The sequence below is a fragment of the Symphalangus syndactylus genome, chromosome 18, assembly GCF_028878055.3.
Source record: "Symphalangus syndactylus isolate Jambi chromosome 18, NHGRI_mSymSyn1-v2.1_pri, whole genome shotgun sequence".
Lineage (NCBI taxonomy): Eukaryota > Metazoa > Chordata > Mammalia > Primates > Hylobatidae > Symphalangus > Symphalangus syndactylus.
In genome coordinates, this window is record NC_072440.2 from 14819641 (window position 1) to 14837423 (window position 17783).

The 17783-nt window shown below is 55.8% G+C and overlaps 1 protein-coding gene across 4 annotated transcripts in view; it reads left to right on the plus strand.

Annotated features, from left to right (window-relative positions):
• Window positions 1–15762, plus strand: part of PHF21B (PHD finger protein 21B) — a 126272-nt gene extending 110510 nt beyond the window's left edge. For 3 of the 4 annotated variants that reach the window (XM_055252107.2, XM_055252106.2, XM_055252108.2), the window contains exons 6-13: window positions 1001–1052; window positions 3502–3578; window positions 5677–5731; window positions 7201–7223; window positions 8858–9016; window positions 11265–11340; window positions 11674–11777; window positions 13613–15762. In XM_055252107.2, the coding sequence (XP_055108082.1) occupies window positions 1001–1052; window positions 3502–3578; window positions 5677–5731; window positions 7201–7223; window positions 8858–9016; window positions 11265–11340; window positions 11674–11777; window positions 13613–13831 (765 nt within the window). In that variant the 3' untranslated portion in view covers window positions 13832–15762. The other variant, XM_063622953.1, reaches the window with a different exon arrangement.
• Window positions 15763–17783: the final 2021 nt, after the last annotated feature.

The window sequence follows — 17783 nt, forward strand, 5'->3', positions numbered from 1 at the left end:
GCTTGCACCCAGAAGTTCAAGACCAGCCTGGGCAACATGGCAAAACTCCATCTCTACAAAAAATACAAAATTAGCTGGGCACGGTGGTTCGCACCTGTGGTCCCAGCTCCTCGGGAGGCTGAGGTAGGAGGATCACTTGAGCCCTGGAGATGGAAGCTGCAGTGAGCTGTGATTACTCCAGTGCACTCCAGTCTGGGTGACAGAGTGAGAACCTGTCTCCAAAAAAAAAAAAAAAAACGATAAAACTAAGTGCCACCCTGTTTCATAAGTGATAGAAATACATGCATGTGTGTACAAAGTCAAGGAAATGGTCATTACAAACCTGGAGAAGGATTAGGATCACTAGAAATGAGGGTGAAAACAATGAGATAAAGGGAGGAACACAGAAGAGATTCAACTTATGGATCAAGTGTCAGGTTTTGAGTTTATTAGTAGGTTCATGATGTTCAATTTATTATTAAATAAAATGAAAGACAGCCATGAAAGGACCAATGATGCAAATGTGTTATGAACCAGTAACGTGTTACGTGACAGTGATTAGCCCAGCTATGTGCACCTAAGCCCTTTAAAGTATGTTTGAATACATGTATCCAGTGTTTTCAAGGAGCCCCTCCAAATTGAGCTGTAGATGCTTTCTTTGGGAATCCTATTTCCCTGTGTTTCTTAGAAACTGACTTGGTGTCTGGAGTTCGGGGCCTTAGCGGTTGGGGCACCCATAAGGATTAGCCCAGCGATGTGCACCTTAGCCCCTTAAAGTATGTTTGAATACGTGTATCCAGTGTTTTCAAGGAGCTCCTCCAAATTGAGCTGTAGATACTCTCTTTGGGAATCCTATTTCCCCGTGTTTCTTAGAAACTGACTTGGCTTCTGGAGTTGGAGGCCTCTGCAGTTGGGGCACCCATGAGGTATCGCCCTGCACCTGCTGCAGCAGATGTTTGTTGAGTGCATGAATGAACTTTGACGGTTGTGTTAATGCTCCTTTGTCTGTTCCTTCCCTCAGAAAATCGCCTTCATGGTAGCGCTAGGCCTGGTTACCACGGAACACTTGGAAGGTAAGGAAGGATCCAGGTAGCAGCAGGTTGGGCTGGGACTGACCCAAAAGCCAGGGTGTTGGGGGCCAGGCGTGATGGCGGGTGGTCTGGGCTTCAGCAGCAGCCGATATGGGTGGAGCATGGCCTCACACTGCTGCAGTGGGTCTCAGGATGTCCCGACTCAGATGGCAGCATCTGTGTCTAAACCACCTCCCAGGAGGTCTGCCCCAAGTGCCTGAGGCTGGGTGGCTGTCATCAAAGACAAACAAGACAGAGAAACCTTCCAGGCTCGCCCTGGCTCCTTGACCACGCACAAAACCCACTGTGGCACTTCCTTGTTTCAGCGGAGGGACCGTGTGGGCTCCCTGCCCTCAACACAGGGAAATGACAAGAGGCAGACTGCCCGGTCGCACCACTTTCCCAAGTGTGGGCAGGTTACTTCTGTGTGCCTCAGTCTCTTCACGTGTAAAATGGGTGATGGCTGAACTGTCCTCGGGGAATTGTTGGATGCAGTGCTCAGCACAGTGGGAGAGCTGGCCACCAGCTCGCCTGCCATCAAACTAGCCTGCGGACTTCATGTGTGCCACCAAATGTGTCCATCAAAATTGGAACAGTAGTTTATTTGAGCAGACAGGGCACTGTGACTCTACGAAGGGGCTGTATGACCTTACGGATGAGGGCAGCTTCACGTGGGCCGTGAACATCATCCTAGAATCTTAGGGCCTGGGAAGCCTCGAAACCAGCCCCCTTGGGGAAGCCCCCATGGGGAAGCTGAGGCCAGGGAAGCTGATTCACTTGCCCAGGGTCCCAGGGCCAGTTGATACCAGGCCTCCTAACCCCCAACCCAGAACGTTTTCCACCACACCCACCTCACCCACAAAGGCGTTTTATAAAAGGAAAGCACGTACCCTGGTAAACCTGGATGCAGGAAGGTTCGCCTAATGTTCCTCTGCTTCAAAGCAAGAGGGAATGAAGTGAACCCCGCAGTGCCCGAGGCACTAGCAGTCTTGAAGGTAGAGTTTCTCTCCATTGCAGCAGGTGAGCAACTGAAGCCCGGGGGAGGGGAGGGACCTGGCTAAGGTCACACAGCTCATCCGGGGCAAGTGGGAGCAGAGCAAGCCTTCCCGAGCTCAGCGGAGCCCAGCGTGTGGGGACCCCAGCGTGCCATGCAGGCTCCGAGAAGACAGCCCTCTCCCTTTATGTCCCCTGGGTCTGACTTGCTCCGTGGCAGCAGCCAGGGTAGGGAGAGCCAGGGAAGAGCCCCAGCCTTCCAGATCCCTGGACAGGGAAGCCCCCTGTAAGCAACCCTTGCCCCTGGCCTTCCTCACCCTTCTGCGTGCATGGTTGGAAGGCATTACCCTCCAGCCAAGGTTCCTTCGTAAGAACATCTGTGAGCTCCCCGCCTGATGGTGTGAGCTTGAGCGTGATGAGCCCGCTGCCCTCGGCTTGCCTCTGGGAACGGTTTAATCTCTGACCGAAACCACGGTGCCACAGAGGCAGCATGGGGCTGTGGGGACAGAAGTCTTACGCTCAAGTCCCGCCTCTGCACTGGCTGGAGTCCCTGGGCAAGGTCCTTCCCCACTCCGAGCCTCAGTTTCCTCATCTGCAACACGGGGAAAACTGTGCCTGTAAACTTTATGAGGTTAGTGAGGGACTGAGCAAAAAGTGCTTTCCTAATAGGCGTGGTCATTATTGGTTTTATAAATAATCCTCATTTAGAAGCCTCTCCCCAACCTCTGCTGTGATATCCTTAATTCTTTCTTTCTTTAGACCCTGTGTTATTCCACAGAAGGTCTGAGTGCCTTACAGAAAACAGGCTGAGTAATACTGAAAAGGTTTAAAAAGCAAAACTAGGTCCGGGAGGCAGAGATTAGAAGATGCTAGCACAGCTGCACACAGAGAGGCAGGTCATGGGTCCCGCCTGGGGGTCAAAGCAAAGAAAGAGGAAAAGAAAACACCGTCAGTGTGGCTGTGCCCCCTCTCTCTCCCATGCGAAGGATTCCTGCTGGGGACTGCACTGGGGCAGAGGCCACCTGGGTAGAGGCTTGCTCCTGGGCTTCCGGGAGCTGGGAGTCTCACCCTGCAGCTCACTGGACCAGTGGTATCACCAGACCAGTGGGTATCACCCGACCCGTGGGTATCTGCCATCCTGCGGGTCCCAAATAATGGCCATGGGCCAGATAAGGACACACAAGGAGGACCCCGTGCTAAGAGTGGGCACCTGGATTCTGGGTACCTGCCACCCTGACCAGTCTGTCATTCAGCCTGAGGCCACCAGAGCTGTCCTGCCATGGAGTCAGTGATTCCTGGAGGCCCTAACCTGCCCTGGGCCACTCTGTGGCATGGATGCTGAGCACACAGGGAGGCTTTAGAGCAGGAGGGGATGGTGGTGCCCAGGGCTTGGCAAGAAAGCATTTGGAGTTCCCAGGGCAGGCAGGACCCAGTGACCACTGTGTCTGTGCCTTTCCAGAAATCCAGAGCAAGCGACAGGAGCGGAAGAGAAGAAGCACAGCCAACCCTGCCTACAGCGGCCTCCTGGAAACTGAGGTGGGGGACCCGCCAGCCCCATGCCACCAGAAGGGTGGGGGTTCCCAGTGCACAGCCTCCAGGAAAAGTCCCAGGGCCTCCCTCATTCGCTTTCCTAACCACCCCCCTCGTCTGTCCCTCCTGGGAGTGGGGCTAGGGGGTGACTGTAAATCATATGTCTCTCATCACCTCCGAGTTCAGAATCAATTGATAGGAAGATGCAGAAGAGGAGATGTCAGTTTATTCCTAATAGAGGCTCCCTGGTGAGTGTGGCTTCGTGCGAAGTACACCGGCTTCTTGACTCTTCACCCTGAATGATCAGGCAAATCCCTGGTCACAGGCAGGGCTGGACACCCTGGCCTCCCTGGACCACCTCACACCTCGTCTAGAGCCTGTGCAGTGGGCTCATGGCTGGGAGAGGCTGAGGATGCACACAGCCTGGAGCAGGCAGGCTCCAGAGAAAGGGGCTGCGTGGGCGTGGCCAGTGCCCTTCCCTACTCCCAGTTGGAGCGTCCATCCCCAGGGATGGGGGTGGGAATCCGAAAGCCTGCACCAAAATTGGTCCAGTGCAGCAGGGTTGGGACTTAAGGATGCCGTAGGGGAGCACCAGGGCCTCTCCCATGAGCATGTCCCCAGGGAGAAACCAGATCATAAATGACACCTTCCTGCCCTTGTAAATGACAGTCCGAAATTCTTAGGTTAAAATCCTGTCATCTCCCCAAAGCCAGCTCTGCAGGGTCTGTTGGGACCTTTAGCTCAGAGGCTCAGGGCTTTCTTAGGGGCAGCATCTTGGAGTCTTTCTCTGGGATGGAAGCCGTTTGCTTAGAGCTCCGGAGTCCAGAGCTTGGGGCAGCTGTCCTGAGGGAAACGATGTCCCCCGAGGTCAGTGCCTGGTGTGTTGCAGACACCAGCTCTGTGAGATCTGGAGGAAGGTGAGGAAGGTGCTGTCTCACTTCCCAGGGTGCGGGCTAGTCTGGGCCACTGCCCAGAATCCATGTCTTAGGAACCTGAGCTCAAGTGGGAGGGAGGCATTTTGCACAGAGCGGCAGCCAGTTCCAGGCCCTGCAATTGCCCTGTCCGTGGGGAGAGCCCACCGTGGGGTGTCCTCTGGCCTCGTCAGCCTGTCCACACCTTTCCTCTGCTTCTGCCTGCCCCGCCCCTGTTCCGAGAACGTGCTCCACGTGGGCCGTTTCATACCACTCACTTCCTCTTCCTTCATCTGAGCAAGCCCTGTCCTCTGACTCGGACCCTTCGTAAGAACATCGTGGAAGTGTTTTCAGCCTCCACCCAAGGAAACGGTGTGTTCTCCAGACAGGGAGGGCTCCATTCCTTTAGATTTGTTCGTTCCTGAAAATGTGGGCTGCTCTGTGGACGAGGCATCACCCTAGGCTCCCAAGTCTGAGGCCAGGGCCAGAGACGGCATAAACAGGTCAGGAGTCAACCCAAGGCCCCGTGACCCTGAGCCTGGAACAGGAACACAGCCCGAGGGGGCCCTTCCCCAGGTCTACAGCCTGACCACACCGAGAGAAATGGTGTCAAATCTGGCCACACAGTATTACAACAGCCGCAGCCAAAGCCACTTTGAACCACCAAGGTTTAGACCAGTGTGGCCTGTGGTTGCCAAAGCCAGGACTTAAGGCCGCTCTTCTAGAAGGTTCCAGAAACCTTTGTCCACATGTGATGCTTAAGGCCACATGCCAAGAAGTGGAATTTGGAGGAGCCAGTCTGTAACACCCATTTCTCCACCTGACTCTGGACCCAGTTGAGAGGCAGGAGACAGACAGGTGGAGAATGTGACATGCGCCATGTGACTGATGTGTCGCACGGATGGCTCTTCCTGAGCTAGACGCACCTACAGGTGCAGAGAGGGTGTCCTAGGCCTCCTGCAGGCAGAGCCTTTGCCAACTTCCCTGCGCCGCCCCGCCCCACCCTCAGCCATCCCTGCGTGCCTCTGCCCTGTATTTGTTCCTGTTTCTGCCCCTGGCAGGGGGTGTCCAGCCAGAGCCTGGAGCCCTGGGTGGGAACCCTGTCCCAGAGAGAGTCCTGACCTGGGGTGGCGTCACCATCGAGGAAAGCTTCCAGACGATGGGGTGTGTTGTTTTGTTTTCTGTCCCTGCAGAGGAAACGGCTGGCCTCCAACTATCTCAACAACCCCCTGTTCCTCACAGCGAGAGGTAAGCACTGGCTTCAGGCCTTCTGCTCAGGGCCGCGGAGAGTCATCCCGGGGTGGTCCTCCACGCCTGGGCCTGGGCAGGGCTGCCCGCTTCCCACTGGGCTGACCTGGGCAGAGGAAGGTGAGGACGCTGTGCTGAGAGGAACCTCCCACCTTCCTGCTCCTCCTGCAGCCTGTGTGTGAGCTTGGAGCTGTGATCTGGGAGAGGTCCACAGCCTGGGCCATAGGTGTGGGTGTGACCGATGTGGCCTCTGCAGGTGTGACCCAGCCCAGGGGCTGCTGCTTCCATACCCCCCTGGAGACAACTTCTCTTCCCCACACGCAGGCAGCCTCTGATACCCCTGGGCTGGGCTGGCGCCTCTCAGCCCACACCTTGCCCACCCTCCTGTGCCTGCTCTGGGCATTGGAAGAGCACAGGCTGGACAGGGGTGGAGATCTCAGCCCAGTTCTGCCTCTCCCTCGCTGTGTGTGTTGGAGCCGAGGGCTCCTTCTGTACAAGGCATTGGGCCAGATCTTCAGGCTGGAACCTGGCCTGAGGCCTCTACCTGTGTCTGCAGGGCCCCTCCCTCCTCTGCCAGCCGTGCCCCAGTGCAGGACCTCAGGGAGCCACATCCCTGAATTCAGACAGCAGCAGGAAGCTGCCAGTTCTCTTCAGTTAGAAAACCATAGTCCCACGAGCAGGAAATGGCGGCCAGCTTCCTGGGATTCTGTGTAGCTTTCAACATGTCACCATCCCTCCCTGGGCCTTGGTTTACTGATCTCGAAAGTGGGCCCATAGCTACCTGCTTCTCAGAGCTGGGACAGTGACTTGAAGGGTGAGTGTGACTGCACTTTGTGAGCTGTCGAGTGCTGTGCAGGCGCCGCAACTGTTCTCCCGCTGGGTGGCATTATTTGCAGACAGATCTGATCTAGAACCTGAAAGATATGTATGTTTGCGATCATTAAAATGTGTGGTTTGGTATCATTTACTAGAATGAGAGTGGATTACAGTTTAAAAAGAGTTGAAAATAAGTCACTTTGAGGGGTTCTTGGAGTGATGGTTCCTTCCCCCGGCAGCTCACTGCCACTATGTCCTCAGTGAGCACAGGGGCCACATGAGCCTGTTCCCATGGTGGCTTCTAGCTGTGACCAGGGCTGAGATCCTTACTCCCATCCTGCCCAGGAGTGAGACCCCAGGTATCACAGGGCCTTGTGATACCCCCACCATGCCCTGGGGTGAGAGCCCAGGTGTCATGTGGGCCTTGTGATACCCCCACCATGCCCTCAGGTGAGAGCCCAGGTGTCATGGGGGCCTTGTGATATTCCCATCATGCCCTGGGGTGAGAGCCCAGGTATCACAGGGGCCTTGTGATGCTCCCATCATGCCCCGGGGCAAGAGCCCTTGCCACATGAGGCCTCATGGACTCCAGTCCTGATCTGTGCTCCTCTGATGGCCACTAACGTGTTCTCCGCCCTTCTTCCCTGTGCTAGCCAATGAGGACCCCTGCTGGAAGGTACGTGTCCCCTCCCTCCGTCTTCACACCTCGGGGGTGGAGAATGTTTTCAGTACAGTCCTCCTAGGGTCCCTCCTGGAAAGAGGGAAAGAGCCCAGAGTGGTGCAGAAGGCCTTTCGGTTCTGCCTTTAGGTGCTAAGAGCTTTGTGCAACACTCAGCCAGCTTTTTTCCAGCCGGCCAGGCAGCGTCAAGTCGGGCATTGCCACAGGGCTCTGCTCTCAGCTTCAAACAGGAGCCTTCCCTCCTCAGAGTTGAGGACGCAGAGACTGCAGGGGCCACTGAGACCCAACTGGAAGCAGCCAGCTGGTGCCCACTGGCCTGCACCCTGGCTCCACTGGCCTCAGTGTGACCTGGGCAGAGCTGGCCCTCCCTAGTCCTCTGTTACCCATCTGAAAAGGGGCTGGACTTGTTAATCCCCAGGGACTCACCCCACACACCCACATTTCTGTGATCCTGTGGGGCCCCCACCCCCTACCCCCTACCCGTGCACACACCACATCCCTGATTCCCAGAACATTGGCTGGTCATGGCCTCGTTCATGGCATGATCTCAGAATTTATTCAGCGTTTTTCTTCACTGAATTTCTGATCTAATTCTAAAAGAACATTCTAGTCCCTGCATGCTTGTAACGGTCAAGCCTCTAAGAAGCAGTAGGTGATGATTGCAGTCAACTCCAGTTAGGCCGTGTCATTTTCACAATAGCCCTGCAATGGCATGGGTTGGTGTTGGGGGGCCTGGCAGTGTTTGTCTGCAAACATCTTGTGCTTATCCAGGGCGGGCATGTAGACAGGGGACACCTGGAGCCTGAGCTCTGTCCCCACAGAGCCCACAGACTTGGAGAGGGCCTCGGCTTTGAGGCAGGCCGCCTGGATGCTGGTCCCGGCTCCACCTCCAGCTCGCTGTGTGACAACTGCCTCACCCTCCCTGTGTGACAGCCGCCTCTCCCTCCCTGGGCCTTTGTATGACACAAGGGGTGGAGACAGGGACCTCTGAGGCCTCGTCTGAGGGTGTTGCCCCTCCTTCAGGGACATCCGGTGTCCTTGTGGCATGGGCCATCCCAGAGGAGAGCTCTCTGGTCTTTTCCAACTCTGAAGTTGGAGCCTGCTGTTGACATGTGGATGGTGAATAGAGAGCCGAGTACAGGGTCTTGGCCGGGGCCACGCCGCCCCTCCAGGCAGTGTCCACATAAGCAGTGGGGGCGGGGAGGGAGTGCTGCATGCATCACTAGCCCCACTCCCAGCACATGGACCTCTGGTGTAACACAGACCCTGAGGGGGCTGTTTTCTAGGCCGCAGGAGGACAGCCTGCCTTGTCGCCCACACCTGGGATCCAGGTCTTAGCACAGAAGAATCAGGTTATGGGAGTCACACCAGGCCCGACACCAATGCTCAGTGCCCCAGCCCCTAGTAAATCTGGCCCTGTGGGTGCCTCCCCTCCTCCCAGGGCCCAGGCCTGACCCCACATTGTCGCCCTCCAGGGTTTATCCCTCTCTCTCCATAGAGCTGCTGGGAAACGTTGGCAGAAGAGTGGCCACATGTAGGTCAGACACAGCTGCCTGGGCCTGGCCCTGGCTGACTGGCCCCCGCTGACCTGGCTGTGGCTAACCTGTCTCCTGCCCTCCCGTCTCTTCCAGAACGAGATCACCCACGATGAGCACTGTGCCGCCTGCAAGCGAGGGGCCAACCTGCAGCCCTGTGGCACCTGCCCGGGGGCCTACCACCTCAGCTGCCTGGAGCCGCCCCTCAAGACAGCGCCCAAGGGCGTGTGGGTGTGCCCCAGGTGCCAGCAGAAGGTACGGGAGGCTGTGTGACCCCCTCACCCCAGACTGGCGTGGGGGTCCCCACCGTGCAGAGACAGGGCAGAGGACGGGTGAAAAAGGGCTTGGGTATAGGAAGGCTTTTTCAACCTCAGCACAATTGACGTTTGGGGCTGGATAATCCTTGGTTGTGGAACTTTGTCCTGTGTATTATGGGATTTTTTTTTTTTTTTGAGACAGAGTCTCGTTCTATTGCCCAGGCTGGAGTGCAGTGGCACGGTCTCGGGTCATTGCAACCTCTGCCTCCTGGGTTCAAGTGATCCTCCTGCCTCAGCCTCTCAAGTAGCTGGGGTTATAGGCACCCACCACCACACCCGGGTAATTTTTGTATTTTTAGTAGATGGGGGGGTTTCACCATGTTGGCCAGGCTGGTCTCAAACTCCTGACCTCAGGTGATCACCCGCCTCGGCCTCCCAAAATGTTGGGATTATAGGCGTGAGCCTCCGCGCCTGGCCTATTATGGGATGTTTAGCAGCGCCCCTGGCCTCTACCTGTGAGATGCTGATAGTGACCTTCTTTCAGTAATGGCCTTTTAAAAACCTGGATCTTGCTTTGGGGAATCTAGTCTAAGGAGATAATCCAAATAGGGATAAGGTTTTGTGCAGAGAAGCCCCACACCCTTTATTTACAAAAGACTAGAGGGGAAGCAGCCTCTCCTCCCAGCAGCAGGAGATGGTGGAATATCCCAGCTGTGCACTCAGTGAGATATTCCGTCAGCATCCAACAGGTTTTTACAAAAAGTGTGATTCTCTGGATCTTGTTCACTATATGGAATTAAATTATAAAAAACAGGCTTTACAGCTGCTATATAGTTTGGGAATCAACCATCTGAGAAAAACTGCAGAGTAAAAACCCTGGGAGAAAACGCTTGGGAGTGTGGCCCCTGAGTGTGGTGGGTGGCGGGTGGCAGCAGTGCTCGGCTTCAAGTGTGCCTTCCACAGAGGCATGACTTGTGTGGTCATAGGGAGTTACCTTTCTTTCTCTTTTTTTTTTTTTTTTTTTTTGATGGAGTTTTGCTCTTGTTGTCCAAGCTGGAGTGCAATGGCATGATCTCAGCTCACTGCCACCTCCGCCTCCCGGGTTCAAGTGATTCTCCTGCTTCAGCCTCCCAAGTAGGATTACAGGCATGTGCCACCACACCTGGCTAATTTTTTGTATCTTTAGTGGAGACAGGGTTTTGCCATGTTGGCCAGGCTGGTCTCAAACTCCTGACCTCAGGTGATCTGTCTGCCTTGACCTCCCAAAATGCTGGGATTACAGGTGTGAGCCACCGCACCCAGCCCGGGAGTTTTAATACTTTATTTCAAAAAGTATTAACCACTGGGAGTTCCCATCATCCCTGGTTCTGTGGGGATCAAGGGCAGTGGATATGGTGGGCAGGGGCTGCTGTCGGGCTATTCCCTGTGGGGGCTACCTGCCCCTGCATTGTGACTGCCTGGGTTGGGGGGCACATCCTTTTTTACTTTTTTTTTTTTTTTTTTTTTGGTAGACAGGGTCTTGCTCTGTTGCACAGGCTAGAGTGTGGGAGCACGAGCACAGCTCACTGCAGTCTTGACCTTCGGGGCTCAAACAATCTTCCCACCTCAGCCTCCTGAGGAGTTGGGACCACAGGTACACACCACCATGGCCAGCTAATTTTTCAATTTTTTGTAGAGGTTGGGTCTCACTTTGTTGCCCAGGCTGATCTGGAACTCCTGGGTTCACGCAATCCTCCCACCTTGGCCTCCCAAACTGCTGGGATTAATGCCCAGCTTTTTTTTTTTGCCTCTTCCTTTTTTCTTCCTTCTTTTTGGTCACAACTTTTTGAGGGCATGTGGAGAGGGAACAGAATTCTGTTCCCCGCTTCAGCATAGTGTGGAGGACATCGAATCTCTCCATTTGTCCCTGGCATGCCTGGGGCTGCTGCCTTCAGGTCTTCTGGACGTGGGAGGAAGACAGGTGATCATTCATTCATTCGAGAAGTATTTGAGCCTGCTGCCTGTTCAGGGCCCTGGTGATGAGCAGGGGGAGAGGCCCAGAACGTTCCAGCCTCGTGGAGCTGATCTTACTGTGCAGCCCCTGTGAGCCGGGCCATGAGGCACATGCGGCCCCAGCTCCTGGTCACGGGTGAGGACCCTGCAGCTCAGACAGGGCGTGCCCCCTCAGGGTTACACAGCCAGGGTGTGGACAGTCCCAGTAGGTCCCAGGGCCTGTCCACTTTTTCATCTCCCCGTCTGCTCCCCAGGCCTTAAAGAAAGACGAGGGTGTGCCCTGGACTGGGATGCTGGCCATCGTGCACTCTTATGTCACCCACAAGACAGGTGAGGCATCCTTGGGGAGTGGGAAAGGGTACCTGCTCCCCTTCCTCCCCCACCCAGGCCTCTGGGCTCACCTTGTCCTGTGGGAGGACAGGTGGGTCCATTCCCTTCCGGGCCAGAACACTGAAAAGTGGGATCCTGGGACCGGTCGTGTGTCTGGGGCAGGTGTGGCCAGGGGAGAGTGGCTCCAGGTCCTGTGCATTTGGCCACAGCCACCGGCTCCTTCAGGGGGATGTCCCAGGCCTTGGTTTCATCCCTCCTGCCTCTCCCATTTACTCTACGGCCCAGCCGCTCCTTACCTGCCCCTCTCCGGGGTCCTGGCCTTCTCTTTTCTAGTCAAAGAAGAGGAGAAGCAGAAGCTGCTGCAACGAGGCAGTGAACTGCAGAACGAGCACCAGCAGCTGGAGGAGCGGGACCGGCGGCTGGCATCAGCAGTGCAGGTGTGCCCCGGGGCCTGGGGGAGGCAGGCCTCAGCCCTGCAGTTGTGCCCCGGATCTAGGGAACAGGCAGATGTGTCCTTAGAACCACAGGTGTAGATCCAGCTGGCCTCATCAGTGCAAGAAGGAGCCAGGGCCTGGTGGACAGGCAGTTGTGTCATTCAAACCACAAGTGTAGATTCAGGCTGGCCTCAGCCCTGCAGGTGTGCACTGGGGCCTGGGGGACAGGCAGATGTGTCCTTAGAACCACAGGTATAGGTCCAGAGCTTCACTGTTCACCTATAAGGCCTAGGAAAAAGACAGACTCACCAAGCATCCCCCAGCAAGCCACTACGTGGAGGAGGCAGCACTGTGACTCATTCAACAAATATTTATCAAGCGATTGACAGCACCCTGGCTGTGCCCCTGCTCAGGCCCCTTGGCAGGGCCCTGACCTCTGAATCTGTTTCCTCTTATGTAAAGTGAACATAATTGCTCCTCCATAGGATGGAGATAGACAAGATAGTGAAGATGATGGTTGTGGTGGTGGTGATGATGGCAATGGTAGTAATGGTGATGGTGATGATAGTGGTGATGGGAATATGATAGTGGTGGTTGTGGTGGTGGTGGTGCTGATCACAATGATGGTGGTGATCACAGTGATGGTGGTAGTGGTGGTGATGATGATGGTGATGATATGGTGTTGGTGGTAATGGTGGTGGTGGTGATGGTGGTAACGATGATGGTGCTGATCACAGTGATGGTGGTGGTGGTGATAGTGGTCATGGTGGTGATGGTGATGGTTGTAATGATGATGATGGTGGTGATGGTGGTGATGGTGCTGACCACTGATGCTGATGGTGGTGGTGATGATAATGGTGATTATGGTGGTGATGGTGATGATCACAGTGATGGTGGTGGTGGTGATGATGGTGATCATGGTGGTGATGATGATGGTTGTAATGATGGCGATGGTGCAGACCACAGTGATGGTGATGGTGGTGGTGATAATGGTGATTATGGTGGTGATTATGGTGATGGTGGTGATGATGGTGCTGATCACAGTGATGGTGATGGTGGTGGTGATAATGGTGATCATGGTGATGGTAATGGTGATAGTGATGATGGTGGTGATGATGGTGCTGATCACAGTGATGGTGGTGGTGGTGGTGATAATGGTGATCATGGTGATGGTAATGGTGATAGTGATGATGGTGGTGGTGATGATGTGTTAGAGGATGGTGATGGTAACGGGTCCTGGGAAGCTCTTTAAATGCAGTGTCTCCTTTAATCCTCTCTATAACACTATGAAGAGGCTTTGTGATTATCCCTATAATCATTTTAGAAACCATCTCGGGGAGGTTGTTATTTGCTCAAGCAGTATTTGACCCAGAGCAGATGGATGTGGGACTCTAGGCATCAGTCCTTACTGCTTTCCCTTGTTGCGGTGGTATGTGGAGAGACTGGAAAAGACTACACAGCACGACAGGCAAGAGAAAGAGCAGAAAGGTGGCTGGGAAGCCAAAGGCCTCCGAGGCTGCTGCAGGTTGGCCAGCAGGAGGAGGAGGAAGGGTGTGGGCAGCTAGCGGGGAGGAGGAGGTCACATCACAGCCATGGGAAGGACGTTCCCAGGCAGAGCCACACTTTTTCTAGCCCTAAGTTCCAAAACAAGCATCGTCTCCAGTGGGTCTGGCTGCTCTTTAATTGCATTTGCACCACTGCCTGGTTTTTGTGAAGCCCTCAGCCTGGTTTCTTGCAGGCCTTTGCAGTGGAGGGGAGAGGGGCCCAGACGGTGGCTGCCCCAGGATGGCTGTAGAGCTGAATACTAAGACCCTTTCCCCTGACCTTCTCCCCAACAGAAATGCCTGGAGTTGAAGACAAGCCTGCTGGCCCGCCAGAGGGGCACCCAGTCATCCCTGGACCGCCTGCGGGCCCTCCTGAGACTGATACAGGGCGAGCAGCTGCTCCAGGTCACCATGACGACCACTAGCCCCGCCCCACTGCTGGCCGGGCCCTGGACCAAGCCCTCGGTGGCAGCCACACACCCCAGCCTCCAGCACCCCCAGGGCCACAACTGACCCCGAGGGACCAGTCTTCACACCCACGGAAAGTTACTGGGGCCCTGCTTACACAGCCTGGGGGTTCTGTCGGCCTTAATTCATAAACACTATGAATTTCAGACAAAAATTAACCAGACAGAGGAGAGGAGGGAGAAAGAGTTTGGCGAGAGGCCTAGGGCCAGGACCAGGTGGGGGTGCGGCCCTGTGCCCTCCATATTCACAGGGAGTACCTAGGAGCCAGGTGGGGGTACGACAGGCTGGGGCACACAGCCCCACCCCCGGCCACCTCGGGGCTGCCTGGGCCTCCGGCTTCCAGGCCCTGTTCTCCACGGCCTCCCTCTGGCCCGTTGGAGGGGCAGGCTGAGGCTGTGGAGGGGACAGGCACACCGCCCAGCGCGCAGTCTCCACTGAGGGCACCGCCTCTTGGTGTCCTGTGGGAGGGGGAGCTGAGAACACATGGACTAGCTGAGTGGTAGAGGTAGTTGGGACGAGAAGTGGGGTAGCGGATCTAGGTAGTTCCCCAATGCCCCATGCTCCTAGGAGGTCCACCTGGGGCGGGCGGGCGGGCCGGGGGCACTCCGTCGCCTTTGCAAAACCACGTGGGCCCCTTTCTGTCAGTATTATTAGGGTTACGAATTGCAGCTGTTTAACTTGAAAGACATTGTCGGAGGTGAGCGTGTCTGGGCGCCGGGACGCTGCAGTGATCCCCGCCAGGGCCTCTGCCCTTCCTGCTCCGTCTTTGGGGCCCTCAAGGCTGCCTCCTTCCTTTTGCCAATCTCTTGGACTCAGTTTGCCATTGATGCGTTTTTCTTATGGAGTTTCTGGGCAGAGTGGAGCTGCAACCCTGTTTTGGGGGGGGCAGCATTTGGCAGGTTTTCTTTTTGGGGTTGAATCATTCAACTTAACGACTGAAGCCTTTTCTTGTCTCCTTTGGAAGAGCCGATAAGTATTCCACTCCTCCCTTCTTGCCAGTGCAGACACTATGCCAAAAAATAACTTCACACTTTTGTATGGTGTTTTTATTGTGAGATATTTAATGTGAACGGTGGGGGGGACTCCGGCTGACTTCCTTTTCTGCTTCTAGTGGTCTCTGCTTCAAGGTACAAATGGGAACACCTCCCCTCGGGAAGCCTGGCCAAGCTGGAGGATCCAGCAGGTGTTTTAAGAGCCAGGCGGAGGGTTGGGGAGGAAAGAAAGGGCGGTGGTCTTGGGAGGTTCTGGCCTTTGGGGACCAGCCTTGCTGCCAAGGGCTTCTGCATCCAGGGTGGGCAGTGCCGGCTTGTCACCCTCGCCCGATTCCCACATCCCGGTCCTGAGGGACTTAGCACAACAGGAGAAGCGTCCAGGAGCCACGGGCTCCCACCCCGAGCATATCACATGGTGCCGAATTGCACTGAACACGCGTGTGTGCGTCGCACGCTGCCACGACCACAGACATGCTTGCACACACGCAGAGGTGCAGAGCGAGGAGGCCGGCAAATCCTGCAGCTGCCACGGTCCCTCCTGTCATTCTCACGACTCCGGGAGAAACTGTGCTGTATGATACAGATCTATTTTAATACACTTAACACTGGGTGAACAAGATTTTTATATTCTTTTATTGATGAACAAAGTGAACCGTGTGAGGCACACGTCTTCTATATTGGCTACTCTGTGCCAAGTATGCATTACCGCGTGGCTTGCGATGTCCATGTCTTCAGCTTCCTTTTCTGTTGGTTTGGTTTTCTTTGCGGATGGATTGAGTTTCATGTTTTAACAGTGTAATGGGAGGATATGAAAGGTTGGACCCGGGAGGGGTAGCTGCCGACGTGTCTTGAGATTGTTAGTTTTTTTTGGACCAAGGAGGACCGTCCAGTGGGTAGTGAGGATAGAGAAAAAGTGTTTGTCTTAAATACGCCAATGTAGTTTTCCTTCTTTACAATGCATTAAAGTCGATCGATGATTTCAAAGCCCTGTGGTTTTGGTGTCCTTGCCTTGCGGAGAGGCCCCTGGGAGTGCCCGGGGCAGCCAGGTGGGCGTTGGAGAGGCTGGAAATCAGGGTCCTCTCCCACCCCGAGGAAGGAGGGATGGAGGGAGGGAAACAGGAGAGAGCTCGGTGCCCTCCACTCGCTCACCCCCATTCCCAGCCCTCAGAGGCGGCAGGTGACCCTTTAGGGCTAGGATTGAGGGTGGAAAGTCTCGGAAACCCAGAAGGCCTGTCACTGTGCAGAGCCCAAGGTGGTGCCCTCTGCTCTCTCGTGGGTTCCTGCCTCTCAGCCTGGCAACATCACTGCTGTCTCTCTCCCCCAGCAGCGGGTACAGGCGCTCTTGCAGCCACGCTGAGCTTACACCTTGCCCTACAGGAGGTGGGGAATCAGGAAACCAGGGAATCAGCCCCCCTGAGTCCTAGCTCCTGGCATTGCACGGGGGACTCTGGCCAAGTGGGTCAGGGCTGACCCCTGGGCAGTTAGCTGTGGCCAGAGGCTGGGGTCTAATGCCAAAGTGGGGTCCGGTGCCCCAGGGGACAGAGAGGTGGAAGGCGTGCAGGGCTGCCACACGGTCCTGCTTCATGGCTTGCCCTGGGGAGAATAGTTTGAGAGGAGGGGAGCAAGTTTCAAGTCAGCTCTGCCTGAGCCTTCCTGGGGGCCACTCAAAAGACCACACTCGGCATCCATGGCTCACTCCCGTCCTCTTTGGATTCTTTTCAATCCGGCTCCCCACCCCTTTGCTCCTCTGGAACACCAGGTCAGTAGTGACCTCCCATGGCGAGATCCCCGAGGTGCTCCCGGTCATGACCCGGACCTCTTAGAACCAGGGGACACATTGGCCACACCCCCTGCCAAAGGAGGCTCCTGGGACCTCACTCCTGCCAATGCCAATGTGGCTGCTCCCTGGTCTCTGCTCCAGACTTGCTTCTCTTCTACCTAATCACTGCAGGCCAGGCCCAGGTCTGTGCTCCAGTCTCCCGCAGCCGAACTCACCTGCCCCTGGCTTCTGTCTGTACCCCCAGGCCTGCTATACGGCTGCGGGTGTCTCACGCTCTGCACAGTCTCTACCAGGCCAGTCCCTCCCACCTCCCCATCTCAGAGGAGCTTCAGGCTGCTGGGGCCGACACCCTGAGAGTCACTCTTGGCTGTTTTCTCCTACCTTGCATACCTGGTCCTTGGCAAATCCATCAGCTCCGCCTTCAGGACATATAAGCAGGACGGGACGAGTCTTACCGCCCACCCCAAAATCACCTTGGTCCCAGCCCTATGATCTCCCCTGGATTCCTGCAGCTGCCACCCACCTGCTCTCTCCCCCTGCCCCGCTGCAGTCTCTTCTCAACCCAGCAACTAGTGTGATGGTGACGCTATTAAAACCCTGCCATCCGGGTGCCTGTAATCCCAGCTACTTGGGAGGCTGAGGCAGGAAAGTCGCTTGAAACCGGAAGGCGGAGGTTGCCGTGAGCCGAGATCGCACCACTGCACTCCAGCCTGGGCAAAAGAGCGAAACTCCGTCTCAAAAAACAACAAAAAAAAACCCTGCTGCCCTGCGTCTCTTTTGGCAAACGCTAAAGGCCTCACCCTACTCACCTTACTTGTGCCTCCAGGGCCACAGGCCCCGCTTGCTCTGGCCTCTGGCTTATGCCCTGCTCTTCTCCTCCTTGCCTGCCTCCTCGCTTGCTCCCACCGCAGGGCTTTTGCACGTGCTGTGCTCTCTGCCCCCAGCCGTGTCCCTGGCCGGCTCCCTGAAGACCTGACCTTGAGCACCGCCTCCTCTCAGTGCCGCTGTCCAGCCCCCTCGCCAGGGCCCTGGCATTGCCTGTCCTTCTGCCTGCTGTTTGGTTCCTTGAGCTTCCACAGCCTGCTGCGTGCACCCCTGTAGGTTTTTGTCTGCCTGCTCAGGAAGATAGGGAGTTTGGTTGGTTTTCTTTCCAAACCCCAGCATCTAGAAGTACCTGGCAAACAGTTGGCACCCAGCATAGATTTTGGAGAGACAGAGCTGCCAG